Source organism: Cydia strobilella, chromosome 16 (genome assembly GCF_947568885.1).
Source record: "Cydia strobilella chromosome 16, ilCydStro3.1, whole genome shotgun sequence".
NCBI classification, from domain to species: domain Eukaryota; kingdom Metazoa; phylum Arthropoda; class Insecta; order Lepidoptera; family Tortricidae; genus Cydia; species Cydia strobilella.
Genome location: NC_086056.1, coordinates 11,291,665 through 11,306,802, shown reverse-complemented (window position 1 = coordinate 11,306,802; position 15,138 = coordinate 11,291,665). Strand labels below are relative to the sequence as shown.

The 15,138-nt window shown below is 37.0% G+C and overlaps 1 protein-coding gene across 1 annotated transcript in view; it reads right to left on the bottom strand.

The window, feature by feature from the left end:
• Positions 1-11,119, bottom strand: part of LOC134748313 (zinc transporter ZIP1-like) — a 49,382-nt gene extending 38,263 nt beyond the window's left edge. The window contains exon 1 of the mRNA XM_063683070.1: positions 10,634-11,119. Coding sequence (XP_063539140.1) covers positions 10,634-10,928 — 295 coding nt within the window. The 5' untranslated portion in view covers positions 10,929-11,119. The remainder of the gene's footprint in view (positions 1-10,633) is intronic.
• Between the last annotated feature and the right edge of the window lie 4,019 nt (positions 11,120-15,138).

The window sequence follows — 15,138 nt, the reverse complement described above, 5'->3', positions numbered from 1 at the left end:
AAGTGTCATAATTCGTGTATCGGAAGCTATGTTATTAAAGATAATATAATCAAGAACTACATGTATTTTTTCCACGTCTACGAATATCAACGTCTCTAAGAAAACTTTAGTAACGTAATTGCTTGACTATATGTTTGGTTAAACCATAGCTTAGTAGCCACGTTTAAAATTGTACACACAATAATTAGTGAACCATCACTACTAGTGATATAGGTAGTAAATAAATAAATAAGTGCATAATAAATGCAACGTAATAGATGCGTCATGCATGTCCGTGACGAGAAAACCAAGCGCGCAGTGGGAAATACCTTTAAAGTAGGTACCGTCAACCGGGGTGAATAGGGATAGTTGGGGTGGATAGGGACAAAACTTTAAATGTGATTTTCCTGACAATTTCGTAATAACTACCCACACAAATTGTTTCATGCAAAATCTACTCTATTTTCAATCAAATGATACATTTTGTGTGCGGTGTGCGTATAGTTATTAAGAAATTGTCAGGTAAATCACATTTTAAGTTAAAAAAAAACATTTATTTCAGACGTAAGTCCATCGGGGTTAGTATCAAAATTACTGTTAATATTCTATAGTACTAAATAATACAAGTAATATAGTTTTGTCCCTATTCACCTCAGCCATCCCTTTTCACCCCGGTTGACGGTACCAATCATAGGTATAGATAGGATTAGATAGCCCATACGTAGGTCAAGTGTCAAGGGATTAGGTAATACTCGTAATATACTGGTTTAGATGTAGTATATTAGGCTTTTGTTTTGAAACTGCGCCGAAGGCTGACGCTGTGTGAAGGCCGAAAGGTAGCTTGTTTGAATTGTTTGTATGATGCGGCGTTTCTTGTTTTACTTCAGACTACTTTTATTTTTATCTGCCTCTGTGCTTATAGGTTTCTAGTTAATACACGTCTTGTATAGGGCGTAGGTACATATGTAGTATATGTACCTAGTCCACACAGAATATCGAGATAAAAACTTCTGTCGACCGTTTTTCCAAGTCATCGAGCTTTCCCCTTATTACTTACCTACCTACTTCCTTCATCTTGTTTCTTCACTTTCTTATTTAAGTTAACAACTGAACCTCTCGGGTCTTAGAATATTACGCACATCATACATATTAACAAATACTACTAAAGAAATAGGTACCTAGTTCAATCGAAATAAATCTATAGTCTTTCAAGCGTTTATTGGCACCGAGTTGTTTTAATGTTATGTTATGTAACAAGTGCAAGTCGGACTCGCCCACCGAGGGTTACGTACTTTGTAGTATAGTGTTATCTAGCTATCACGGTTCATGAGATACAGCCTGGTGACAGACATACATAGGGACAGACAGATAGACGGACAGACTTATAGTATAATACATTTTAAGTATTACATCAAAATTGCATTGAGATTGAAATTTAATTAGCATCGAGGCTAATGCAGAAAAACTTAACAAGAGTATCATAAAAGTGAAATACCCATGAGAAACTACTTACCTACATATCAAGATCGACATTCCGGCACTCATTCGTGGCAATGGAAATTAGAATAACGCCGAGGACAATAGAGCTTAAAAACTTGCCTCCCAGCCCTTTTACATATCTAGCGCATATCTGGCCATTGTTATGAGCAATGAACAGACAGACAGGTAAATAAAAGGACTGTCAACCTCTATAATAAATCACGTAACGCGCAACAACACGCGCCACGCAACGAGAATTCAGTTGCATTATATTCATACCGTCTTATTCATAAACGTCTACTATTGACATGCCGCAAATAATCGTTTGTCCCTTTCCTACGTATTGGTATGATGGAAAGGGACAAAAGATTATTAGCGGCTTGTCAACTTTATTAGACGTTTATGAATAAGGGGGATAGACTATAGAATATGGAGCTTAAAACATTCACAGTAATGCAATTTACTTTACAGGCCAATTCGAACGTACACCTGACGTCAAACCGATATTTGAATCATATTGGAATCATATCAGTAAATGATCAGTAATACATGTAGGTACCTACGGACAAGTCAGAGCGAAATGAACACGCGAATGACAGCTAAGGGTCGGACAGACGGACTGCAACCAGACTGCAATTTGTATGGGGACTGCACGCCGACGTTGTAGTTGAAGTGCAGTCGGCGTACAGTCCCCATACAAAATGCATTCGGGTTGCAGTCCGTCTGTATCGGCCCTTTACAGATACGATTCCAATATATTATTCAAATATCGGTTTGATGTCAGGAGCACGTTTGAATTTACCTGTTTGTAAACTATTTGAAAGAGCCGAAATAGATAACGTCGAATCGCGGTGTTAAGGTCGAAATAGATGTTGATATTGTTGATGCATCTATGACTAGGACACCTTAGTAATGATTCCATCAACAACAATAATGAAACGCATCTTGGTATGGAGTCTTAACAGTCTTTTTCCTTTACATATCTCTGGTACATACGTCAATCGCAATGTTTCCTTATTTGATAAAGACAGAAAGAAACCGAGTCATTAAATCAGATAAGAACGGTGTATTTCTGCATTGCAGTAACGACGTTATCAGACGTTAGTAGATAAACAGTTGAAGTATGATATGAAAGGAAAAGTGAAGTACCCGGCAATTAGTGATGTGATTATGAAATTATATAGTATCGATAACAAGAAGCGTAGCCACAGAATAAGTAATAGTATTATCATAGCGTAGCCTAGATGGCAATCGTCTATCGAATAGACATCATTTAACAGGCCAATTCGAGCGTTATTCGATCTGTTTCCAATATGATACTGATCTGCCAGTGTCAAGTGACGTTTTTGGTTCAAGAAATATCACTTTTGACACTGAGAGAACAGTATCATATCGGAAACAGGTCGAATACCTACCGAAAACTCGAATTAGCCTACAAGTTTCATTTGGCGTTTTCTATTAACGATTCGTGACTTAGCTAGGCCCCCAGAGACCTGATTCTCCTGGTAGTTTGATGCTACACGTCGTGTAAAAACATAATGTCGATCGAACGCCAGAACTGAGCCACAGAGTGCAGAGTTTTCTATGCTGATTCATAAATTGTTCATTTACCTCACAAAAAAAGGAGTTAAGTCAGTTATAGTCTAGTCACGGATAAGTCAAAATGATTAATACTGTACAAAAACAAACGTTATCACAACCTCGAGTACTTATTACTCGATTTACTCGTACATCACCTCAAGGTCCTCAAACCAACAAGCATATTTTTTTACAAATATTAAATACACAGTAATATCAAATTGTTATGGATCGACTTATGCTTAGCATACATTTTTGTAGTGATTCTAGTCTTCTAACTAAGCATATATTCAAGATCAAATATACTGATGCGAGCAAATTGTCAAACTCGTTATGATAGTTAATAAAACAGATTTTGTCACTTTACCATTTATCCATTTATTTTTCTAATTTTTTACCTTGACTGCACTGGATGCAATTCACACGTCGCTCCGATGTGCGAAAGGGATGTCGCTATAATACACGCATATTCAATATAATTAACTTTGTCTCGCTCAAACATCAGAGCGACGTGCGAATCGCATCCAGTGTGATAACCGCCTAAGTCATAAGTCATTATATCATTAACGATCTCGTGGCTAGCGGCGTGCCGATGCCGGGGAAGCCTCGTCTATGTAGTTGCGTTTATTTTACAATGTGCATAATTGCGCTGCAAAGCAATTTATTTCCTTGTAAGGTTCGTTTTCCTTAAGTAAAGTTCTGTTTGATTACTTTGACTAGTACCTATTAGAGAGAGAAGGCTTAAGAAAGCGTGTTCAGATATTTGTGAGCACCTTGGCCGCTCTGATATATATATGATGGCGACTGTACTTGTAATTAAAAACAAATTGTATAAGCCTCACTGACTAAGCTAGGCTCGATATTACGACTGAGTGGTCTAATGTCTAATCATATCTCTCTATTACCTACCTGCAAAACATACTACACACATATACGTACATACTTGTTAGCTGATAGCTAATATCATCGATATCGATAGAATAACTATCGAATTTACACATCATAATACTGTCAAGATATCACTCATATAATTCCGAATGATACGAACGGCGCAATAACGAATAACGAACAACACGTATAAATATTTTATAACGTACACGTGAGGCAGGATCTTGACTTGTATTGGTAGTTTATATAGAAGGTAGGATTTAGGATCCTATAGAAGCGCCCTACCGGCCCTACCGCGTGCGCCCGTGAGGGACAGAATATACCTACGCAATGCGATAATATGACGTCGAGTAGAATTGTAGCCCACCACAAACCATATAAATTTACGGTAGGGAATAAAAAAAAATGTGAGACTGTAACAAGGACAAACAATAATAACGCCTTCTGCTACTCCTACTGAAAGATACATAAGACTTTGCCGTTCTGACAGTAAAGTTCCCCCACCACTAATGCCTTGCGCCATGCCAAATCCAATTTTATACTAGATTCATGGTAGTTTCGGTTGGCAGGTGGCCAGCAACCGCTTAACTGTAAGGGGTTGGATATTTAAATTGTAGAACTCGATTAACATAATAGTTCGATTGCTTATAGAGGGTCAGATATTTAAAACAGCACCTGACACCTGAGTCACAGCCTGTGGGACCTGACTGTGATGTTTCCTTTTTTCTTGGCAAGACAAGATACAAATGATTTCTCCCTTCACTAGCTCGGAAAGCCGTCTTTTATCCTTTAAAACAAGCGGGGAAAAACGCATTTATCCAATAGTGGGAAAAGTAAATTGACCTTGGATGGAGCGTGTTTAAGTAGCTTGACAGATAACAAAACGTAAAACGCTCATAATAATGGTTCGTTCGAATGGTTTGAGAATCTAATAAAAAATACCAGATTTAGCTTTATTTAATGTTTTGAAGTCATAAACCTTAAAATTCCATACTAAACGTTTGTTTTTTAATAATTATGTTAAATATAATTCTGAACGCACAAGTTAAGTCAATGCAATTTCAAAACGCATCATTGACATTTCATACGTCAGAAATGTCAACATTGTCAACAAAAAATTTACTTAAAAACTTCTCACGTAAAAGTACAGAATTTCCAGAGTTTTTTGTTATAATATCGTACAAAAATGAATGATTCCAGTTGATGAAGATGATCTAACGCCTGTGGATGTTGCACTTTCCTCGCTATAGTGAGGGGAAAAGTTTTGCGTTACACACACATTTGTGTTACAAATACAACTTTGCACCCTTGTATAACAACAAATAAATAACATTTTTATTTATTTATTTATTTATTTATAACAAATAACTATTATCCTTTTACTTATTGAGGAATTTGGCAAGATATGCTTGACATCACATTTTTTATTTGTCAAGGTTTAAACATCATTTTGAACGGGGAAATATAACAGTTTGCTGGTAACACATCACTATCGCCTTTTCTATAGGTTTTGCCGACCGATAAGCGAATGAACTTAAAATTTTGATGACATTTCCATTTATTTGGCTGGTTCTAAGAAATAACAGTACAGTAAAAAGTACTAGTGCCATTAAAATAACTAGATTTAGTGTCTGAATTAACATGCGATAATAGGACGATTATCGAGAACAGGTAACTGGCAAACTAGTATCGGCAAGATGATAATCTCCATGGCGGTTGCGCGAGCGCAAGCGAATAGAGTTTTCGGGCGCCAATGTAACGTTACCTCGAGATCATCAACAAATTTCGTTCGTAAAAAGAGCTTTTAAACTGGTTAGACTGAGCCTTATACTAAGTAAGTAGTCGGAATAACACGCCTCATCTTACGCCTCTGTCGGACAGTGGCCCAGTGACTGGTTGCGCAAGAGTTAGATAATGACCGCACATTCTAATGAGCCGCCAAACGAATTGAAACTGATGAAAAATTCATTGATGCGGCAATTGTTTTATTGGGGCTATTGATATAACTAATTTACGGTTATGAATTACAACTGTTAAAGGCGCGATTTTAAATGGATAATAATTATAAGAACATTACGAGTGAATCTAAATAACGAGTAAACATTAGGTACATATTTTACAGAGCTGACGCATCTGAAATGACGCAGTTGAATAAAAACGGGACACGTGTTGGCGGACCGACGCCAACGCGTGCTCCCGTTGCTTGAAGAAACTTCTCGTTATGGAGTTAAACATGTCAAGCAATCATCGACTTAAATCTTTGCCTGTGTCTCGCCGAAGTTTTGTTACTTCAAGTATGTTGTTTTTCTGTTTTATTTTGTATTGATTTCTCTTATGAGGTGTGCAATAAAGATCTATATCTTTATCTGTAGTCATTGTAGATCAGTGGTCATATCAACCTGTATCGTCATAAGGTCTACTATGCTGAAGGTTAGTACAAATACTACAAATACATTGTTTACAGTTTATTTATGGCAGGGTTGCTCAATTCCTCTGGGGATTAAGTAGATAATAAATTGATAACTATTTCCGAATCAAAATAGTAAACAGTGGAATAGTACGTTGCATTGAGGTAAAAAGAGATATCTAAGTTTACTTGGCTGTAGGTACAGTAAGCTGCAGAGTTAAGTGACCCCCTGCATAGAAATTTGTTTTCCCCTCACTAGCTCGGAAAGCCGTCTTTTATCCTTTAAAACAAGCGGGGAAAAACGCATTTTATCCACTAGTGGGGAAAGTAATTTGACCTTGGATGGAGCGTGTTTAAGTAGCTTGACAGATAACAAAACGTAAAACGCTCATAATAATGGTTCGTTCGATATTAATTATCATTAAATAAATGGTTAGAGAATCTAATAGAAAATACCAGATTTAGCTTTATTTAATGATTTTAAACATCATGAAATGATTTTGACCTTAAAATTCCATAATAAACGATTGTTTTTTAATAATTATGTTAAATATAATTCTGAACAAACAAGTTAGTCGATGCAATTTCAAAACGCATCATTGACATTTCATACGTCAGAAATGTCAACATTGTCAACAAAAAATTTACTTAATAACTTCTCACGTAAAAGTACAGAATTTCCAGAGTTTTTTGTTATAATATCGTAAAAAAATTAGTGATTCCAGTTAATGAAGATGATCTAATGCCTGTGGATGTTGCACTTTCCTTGCTATAGTGAGGGGAAAAGTTTTGTGTTACACACGGGTGCAAATGTATTTTACTTCTCGTGTGTTTCAATTCCACACTCGCGGGTAAAATACAACTTTGCACCCTTGTATAACAAATAACTATTGCAGGGCCCCCGGGGTCACTTAACTCTGCAGCTTTAGATTTTTTTTTCCTGCACTTTTCCAAAAAAAAATGAAAATCTTGGGCTAGGTAGGTACTGAAAGTCACGACTAGGTGACTGTATTCAATGGAAAAAGTGTCTCCAATTTTTATACAAAAAGTTATGAGTCAGTTTTGTGACCGCCCATCTAAAAAGCGGCGCCGGGTATGGAGTCAATTAAACCGCATTCGAACAGGTGTTGGAAACTGTGCTTACCACTGGTATAAATGGGGCTCAACGATCGAACACATTATTGTTCTGGAATGCCCTAGCTCTCACCAAATTCAAGGGACGGATTGAAGACCTCGCGAAACCCAGTGAAAGGGCCATCGAGTATTTGAAGAGTGCTCAATCTTAAGATTAGTATTCAGTTTAAATCCAGTAAATGTAGTGCCATACGATAAATAAAAAAGCGTCGCCATGCTGATACAAAAATGGGGACAATACCTACACTTCATTCTAAGTAGAACCAAAATTTTATAATTTTCTACAATAGTCCCAATGCGTGCGTGCGAACATACAAATAATAATAAAATACTTTATTGTCACTACAAAGAAAAATACATGTTACAAACCAAGACAGGACATATGTGAGTAGGTAACAACAGGCGGACTTATCGCTTAAAAGCGAATCATAAACTGTTGCTAATATAGGTGGGTAAATAATCGCGTATTGGTTTAAGACACCAACAACATTTACCTCCTAAAGTGTTATCATTGAAATAAATTAAGAGTTAATGTATCCCAGCAAATGCAAGGCTATTGATAGTACAGGATGGCCCAAAAATACGTTGACAAATTTTTTTCTAATTATTTTATTAAGTACTTACGTAACTAGTACAAAATAAATTAAAAATTAAAACTACAGTCTTTTTTACGCAACAAAAAACAATTGTCTTCAAAATAAACTCCTTTCGCTTTGATACACAAACGTTTGTTAAAATTTTCAAACAATATAGGTACCGCAGCTCTTCCAAGGATATTTTTTCCCATTATTTGGTAAGTGTTGCTTTTAGCGCGTTTACACTTTTGTGTTTAGTAGCACAGGCCCTTTTCTCTAAGATTGACCACAAACTATAATCCATTGAATTTAGATCAGGCGAGTAGGGTGGCCACTCTTTTGAACTTACGAATCCGGGAAAATTATCTTTGCACCACTGTTGCACACTACTGCAAATACCACCCCAAACCATAACTGAAGCCGGCTTTAAATTGGCTATGAGGAATGACTGCGGCTTCTCCAAGGCGACTATAGAAGAGTAAATTCTGTCATTTAGGTGATTATGGGCCTGTTCAATACAAAAAGTTTTTCATCAGTAAAAAGTACATTTTCCCACTTTTCAGTAGCGGCACGTTGCTGTCCAAGCGAACTTTTTTGTTTTTATCCTCAAGGAGTTTTGCTTTACGTAGCTTGTATATGCTTTCCAAAAAACTGTAGTTCATTTTTTTAAACTTATTTTGTACTAGTTACGTAAGTAATTAATAAAATAATTAGAAAATACTTTGTCAACGTATTTTGGGCCACCCTGTATTAATGAAGTACCTACGCTAATTCACGGTTGCCCTTGATCGACCTCATGCTCATGCTCTAATGCATAATGGTATATCGTATGAGTTTCACAACAACACGATTAGTAGTAATAAGGCATGTATATATTATTGCAAGTAATTTATTTTAAAGCAGAGGTTAAATTTCAATAATAAAATTTTACAAAGTTTTTAACTTTTTACACTTTTGTGTCATTTTACCTTTTGTATCACTTTGTCTTATATGTGTGCTTGCCTGAAATAAAATCCATTTCTTTTTATTTAATTAAAAATATACGAACTGACGTACGAACGATTGTTTTGCAACCTATAACCGAATGAATTAGGCAATTAAAAGTAATTATACAACAAAAACTTATTTTTCACCACACCAACTGGTAAAGGCTCTCTTGATTGTTTAAAAACTGATAAGAAAGTTACATTTTATCCACTCGCTACGCTCGTGGTTCAGTTTTTGAATCTTTCGCTTGCTCTTGTATCAATATTAGCACGAACGGTTAAACAACAACGTTGCCCCCTTGTAAAACAAATACTAATAATATTGCGAGATTCATTTATTTTTATTGTTTTTATACCGCTCTATTGTTTTCGTGGGAACATGTTATTTAATATAACTAATCAAATTTTTACAGGGTGTCCTTAGACATTGGACAAAGCCGAAATGTACATATGCATTAGGGTATTTAGAATCAGTAAACAAAGTATCATAACAACCGGTGTAGCGGTTACGAAGAAATTAACAAATTACGATTTTTTACTTTGGAGCAGCCTGTATGTGTTAATAGCTCCTGAGGTAATAAATAATATGAAACCATCTTCGACCTTGTCGATTATCTTTTTTATTTATGACATTAATAAAATTTTGACTTTTGAGAAATGTCATCATTGCCGCACATTTTCGAACAAATTGTCAAAAACACTGCCAATGATTAATACAGTATGTTTCTTTTTGTTGTCGATCATTGGAATTATTTTTTGTTTGAATTTTTTTTTTCCTTTTGTTCTAATTAAAAAAATATTAATGTTAGAGCATTCCTGAGAAGTGAACCTACGTGGGATTTCAGGGTTTGTCCAATGGCTAATGTCATCCTGTATATTGTCCTAATTGTTGTATACCTAATATAGTCAGCGTCAATCGTCGCGGATGAAACAACGCACCAAAAGCATCTGCTTCCCTGGAATACTCTTCCAAATGGAATGGGTTTAAAAGTATAGAGACATTGTCTCTTTACATTAGATAATGGTAGATACTTTTGACTTGTTGTCTGACTTTTGATGCTGCACGGTAGCATGATACATGGCTGCTGCTGTATAGTAATAATCTAAGTGAATGTAATAGCTAGGTCACAGAATAAGTAATAATATGTTAGGTGCTGTCATCAGCAATCACTCAAGTGGGAAAGCCCGACAGGCTTGGTCAACTTTGATATATATTTATGACATGTATATATAACATTCAAAATTGCTTGGACCCCGGGGCCCGTTCACAGATTTAGATTGTCTCCTTATAAAAATAAAATAACTACCTAAGAAAAACGTGTAGAACAGAAATAGCTCTACAGTGATTATTCAGAAATAGAAAGAGTAAGTGTCTCGTGATTAAGACCTTTTTCATGTAATAATTTATGAGTAGAAATAGAATTATGAAAATAAAAGTAACTTTATTTGATAATAAGTAGAAAATATATACCACGAGCGGTACCTACTCTCAATGAAAACACCGCACTTGTATATATCAATTAAAGAAGAACTACCGCCTGGACTAATCTCAATTCGCATCTAAAAAACAACTACTTATCAGCGCATCATAACAGAAAACTACTCACCCTCCAAATACTCCACATTATGGTCCACTTCAGGAATCAGATGCATGAAGGTGGTCGACAGGAGCACACCGCCCCCAAAAGACAGCAATGTCATCACTATCCGATTCGTAGACTTCAGGTTGCTCGCCTCTCCAGCCGACAACCAGTTAAACTTCTTCGCCAGCAGCAGAGGAACGATTCCGCAGACCATGGAAGCACAAAAAAGGACAGCCATAGCTACCCCTTTAGCCAGAATAACCCCCTCGCCATCATCATGGTCGTGGTCGTGATCACCATGGCTGTGACGGACGTCCATTTTGAAGTTTGATGTCGTACTGCCCGGTTTGAAGTGAACTGTGTGGTACCAAGGGCGCGCGCCCTTTTATACGGTATCGGTATCGGTATCTGGTGCTGGTATCACATGCGCGCGCGTCGTTCGAGAGCCGAGTGGATACTAGTCGCGGCGTCGGCGCCGCCGGCGGCCGGACCGTCCACTCCCGCGCTCTACAAAAACCTTAAGGCTCTTGCAACATCAATTTGGACTGCACTTAACTTTCGTCACTCAAGGAGGATTTAACACTCGGGGCTACGACTATATGACATGACTGTTGTGCATTAGAACATAGGTACGAGTGAAATTTTTACTATTTCGATAAATTTGGTGGATAGATAGAGTTCCCTATTCTGTACAATGTAAAGCCCAGTTTTACCGTATGTCCTAAAAAATCTTCCTCTGAGTTACGGAAACTTAAGAAATTTTCATTACTCAACGGACAATCATATACATTTTTTTAGACAAATTGTGATTTCGTATTTATTCCGCCTGGAAAGAGAAGCTCTTATATATTATATATTTTTCCGACCGTCGAGAACCGAGGGTAATATTATTCAAGTATGATTAAGTTTAGTATAGTGGTATAACTACATCTTAGGCACGCGCTACGGTCTGTACGCCTTGACTGATTTTATTCTTTAGATTGGTCTCAGCTATTAAAATTATAAAATCAGTCGCATTTAAACTTAAGGTAGGTACAACCAGCTGCAAGATCGCATGGACACGTTATGAATGAATTTATAATCTTTACAAGCCAAGGTTCCAAAAATATATTTACATGACCTTTGGTTTGTAAAGATGTTTGTGAACTCGACTATATAGGGTGTCCCAGTGTTGCACGGTTTTCGAGTTATTACCGAAATAAATAAATAAAACCGGCCAAGTGCGAGTCGGACTCGCGTTCCAAGGGTTCCGTACATTACACAATTTTTAACAATGTATTTTTATGTAAAACGTGAGTTAAATGTTTTATATTATATAGTTTAAAAAATCCGTAGGGGTCGGATCAAAAACTAAATAATTAAGTCCGACTCACGCTTGACTGCACATTTCTAATAGGTCTTCCTGTGATCTATAGGTAAAGAACTATTTTGTGTATTTTTTTCAAAATTTTAGACCCAGTAGTTTCGGAGATAAAGAGGGGGAACGGTAATTTTTTGGCTATTTTCTTAAATAACTTCTAAACTTTCTATTTTAAAATTACAAAAAGCTATTTTTTATTTTCTCAAATACCCCCCAAAAGTGCCCCCCATGTTTAAAATTCATTTGTGTACGTTACATGTCCGTCTTTGGGTCACAAACTTACATATCTGTACCAAATTTCAACAACAAAATAACAAAACAACAAAATAGGCTGTGACAGACGGACAGACAGACGCACGAGTGATCCTTTAAGGGTTCCGTTTTCTCCTTTTGAGGTACGGAACCCTAAAAATTGATAGACAGCATCGATAACTCGAAAACCATGCAACTTTTACTGGGGTCATGTTCGGCTGGGCGAAATGCCTAACTGCATTACTCCAAATAAAAAAAAAACGCTGGTTAGGATCCCTCTTGAGTTGACCTACCTCCGGTGTCACTGTGCATACTACATACGTATAGAGTCAAATAAAAAAGTTGTGGCAGCAATGCATAGAGCATCCAGCACTCTTTAAAAAAAAGTAAAAACGGGACCCTATTACTAAGACTCCGCTGTCCCACTGTCTGTCACCAGGCTGTATCTCATGAACCGTGATAGCTAGACAGATGACATCGATATCGCTCCGCACGTTTGCGTCTTGGGTCAAACTAAGCTGATGAAACCTCCTAGCCACGCGAATAACCCCTTCCTCAGAAATGTATGGGTGCGCGTTGCATACTTACATTCAATGGATTATTGGGTGATGCAACATACATTTTTATGGCAGTTATAAGCACTTTCCATAATGGATCATCTACTTAGTATATTAGTAGGATGTACGTAGTATAACATTGATTCTAACAAAGTAACCTATTATTTTCCCCTGGCTAATGGGACAGAACCACAAAAAAAAGTTGATTTACCGTATTACATATATCCTTTTTCAGGACACTTACTGCTGAGAGGGACACAGTAAGTTATACATGAAGTTGGTCAAGCAAATCTTGTCAGTATATAATTTTTAAGAAAAAAACACCGACTTCAATGGGGGATGCCGCTGAAAGTTCACTTATTGTTGATGGTGCACTCTTAGATTCCAGGCAATAAAATGAAAAAGACAGCATCTTTTGCCTAATTATGTAAAAAAGGAGCCACCACCCACTTTTCTAGTAGCATTTCGTTTTTTTAAGGGTCGCAGTTCTAACCTAACCTACTTTTCTGATAGCATTTCGTTTATGTAAGGGTCACAGCTCTAACCTAACCTAACCTACTTTTCTGATAGCAGTTCTTCTGTTCTGTGAGAATCGCAGTTCAAAACCCACCCACCCACCTAACCCACTTTTTTAGTAGCATTTCCGGGTCCGGGTCTGGGTCCGGATCCGAGTCCGGGTCCGTGTCCGGCTGTTCGGGTCCAAGTTTGGGTCAGAGTTCGGTCCGGGTCCGGGTCCGAGTTGGGGTCCATGTCCAGACCCGGGTCCGGGTCCGAGTCCGGGTCCAAGTTTGGGTCTGGGTCCATAAGGAAGAGAACAAATCGCCAAACGTGATTTATGTGTCATTGAAGAGTTCCATTCTGATCATCATCAGCAGTTCCACTTCATCAAATGTCACTTTTTTAAATGTAAATGCTGTATTTGTTGATGAAAATACAAAAATCACTATATGTATGCCTTTCACATTTGAGGAGTTCCCTCGGTTCCTCGTGGGTCTCATCATCAGAACTCGAGCTTGACAAAATATGTCTTAAAAACTTAAGTTGCTTAACAAACATAAAGAAGAGGACAAATCGCCAAACGTAAACTATGCGTCATTAAAGAGTTCCATTCTGATCATCATCAGAAGTTCCACTTCATCAAATGTCACTTTTTAAAATGGAAATGCTGGATTTGTTGATAAAAATACAAAAATCACTATATGTATGCCTTTCACATTTGAGGAGTTCCCTCGATTCCTCATGGATCCCATCATCAGAACTCGAGCTTGACAAAAATGTTTCTTGAAAACCTAACTTACTTAAACGTAACGAAGAGGACAAATCGCCAAACGTGAACTATGCGTCATTGAAGAGTTCCGTTCTGATCATCATCAGCAGTACCACTTCATCAAATGTTACTTTTTTAAATGTAAGAGCCCGGTTACGATTTTAGTCGCAAAAATGTAAAGTTGATAGATTTCTTCTGTGAAATTGTACACCTTTTGTTACCTAATTGAAATAACAAGTACTGGTTTCTATTAGCACGACTTCTTATCTCTAGGTTTATCGGATCAATTTTTTGAAAAAAGGCTTACTAAATTAGTAATGAATTTTTTTCTGATGGACGTTTAGGTAAACGCGTGTAAAGCACTGATTTTGATGCTCTTATTTGTAAATTTCGTAAAGTTTGGACTGCTAAAAATGGTAAATTAGTATTACACATATTCTGTACTCTAGGTTTATCAGATTACATTGTTGTTATATGACTTAGAGTTCGAGGAAATGAAAGTTAAACGAATTCAATTTTCTCCAGAAATGACCTCAAAACAAGTGACAATTTCTCCGAAAATACTTATTTTAGACGTAGATTGCATACTCAAATAATCTGCAATGTTTACTTAAACTGTTGCTGTACTTCATTTTATTTAAATTGCAACTTTTATTTTCTGACAATTTTTTAAAAACTTCCCCTTTTATCGGTGACACGCGCTCGCGGCCTCAGTCCCGCGCGGGAGCTGGTAGAGGCAGGACGTTTGTCGATCGGCTCCGCACGTTGCATCGACGACGACGAAGTTATTTATCATTGTGTGCGTCGCTCGCCGTGTAAAAAGTTATATTTGTTTGCGTGTTTGGCTGTACTGTGTGCGTGTAAACTGCGACCAGAAACTTTAATCCTTGGGTTGTAAGTACTTGTTTATTAACCGCCTTCAAAAAAAAGGAGGTTCTCAGTTTGATCCGTATGTTTGTATGTATATGTATGTATGTATGTTTGTTTGTTCGCGATTATTTCGCATTTGGCTGAACCGATTTTGATGCGGTTTTTAGAAAAGTGTTTGTTACATTCTGGAGAAAGTTTTAGTATACATAGAGCTGAGCTGATG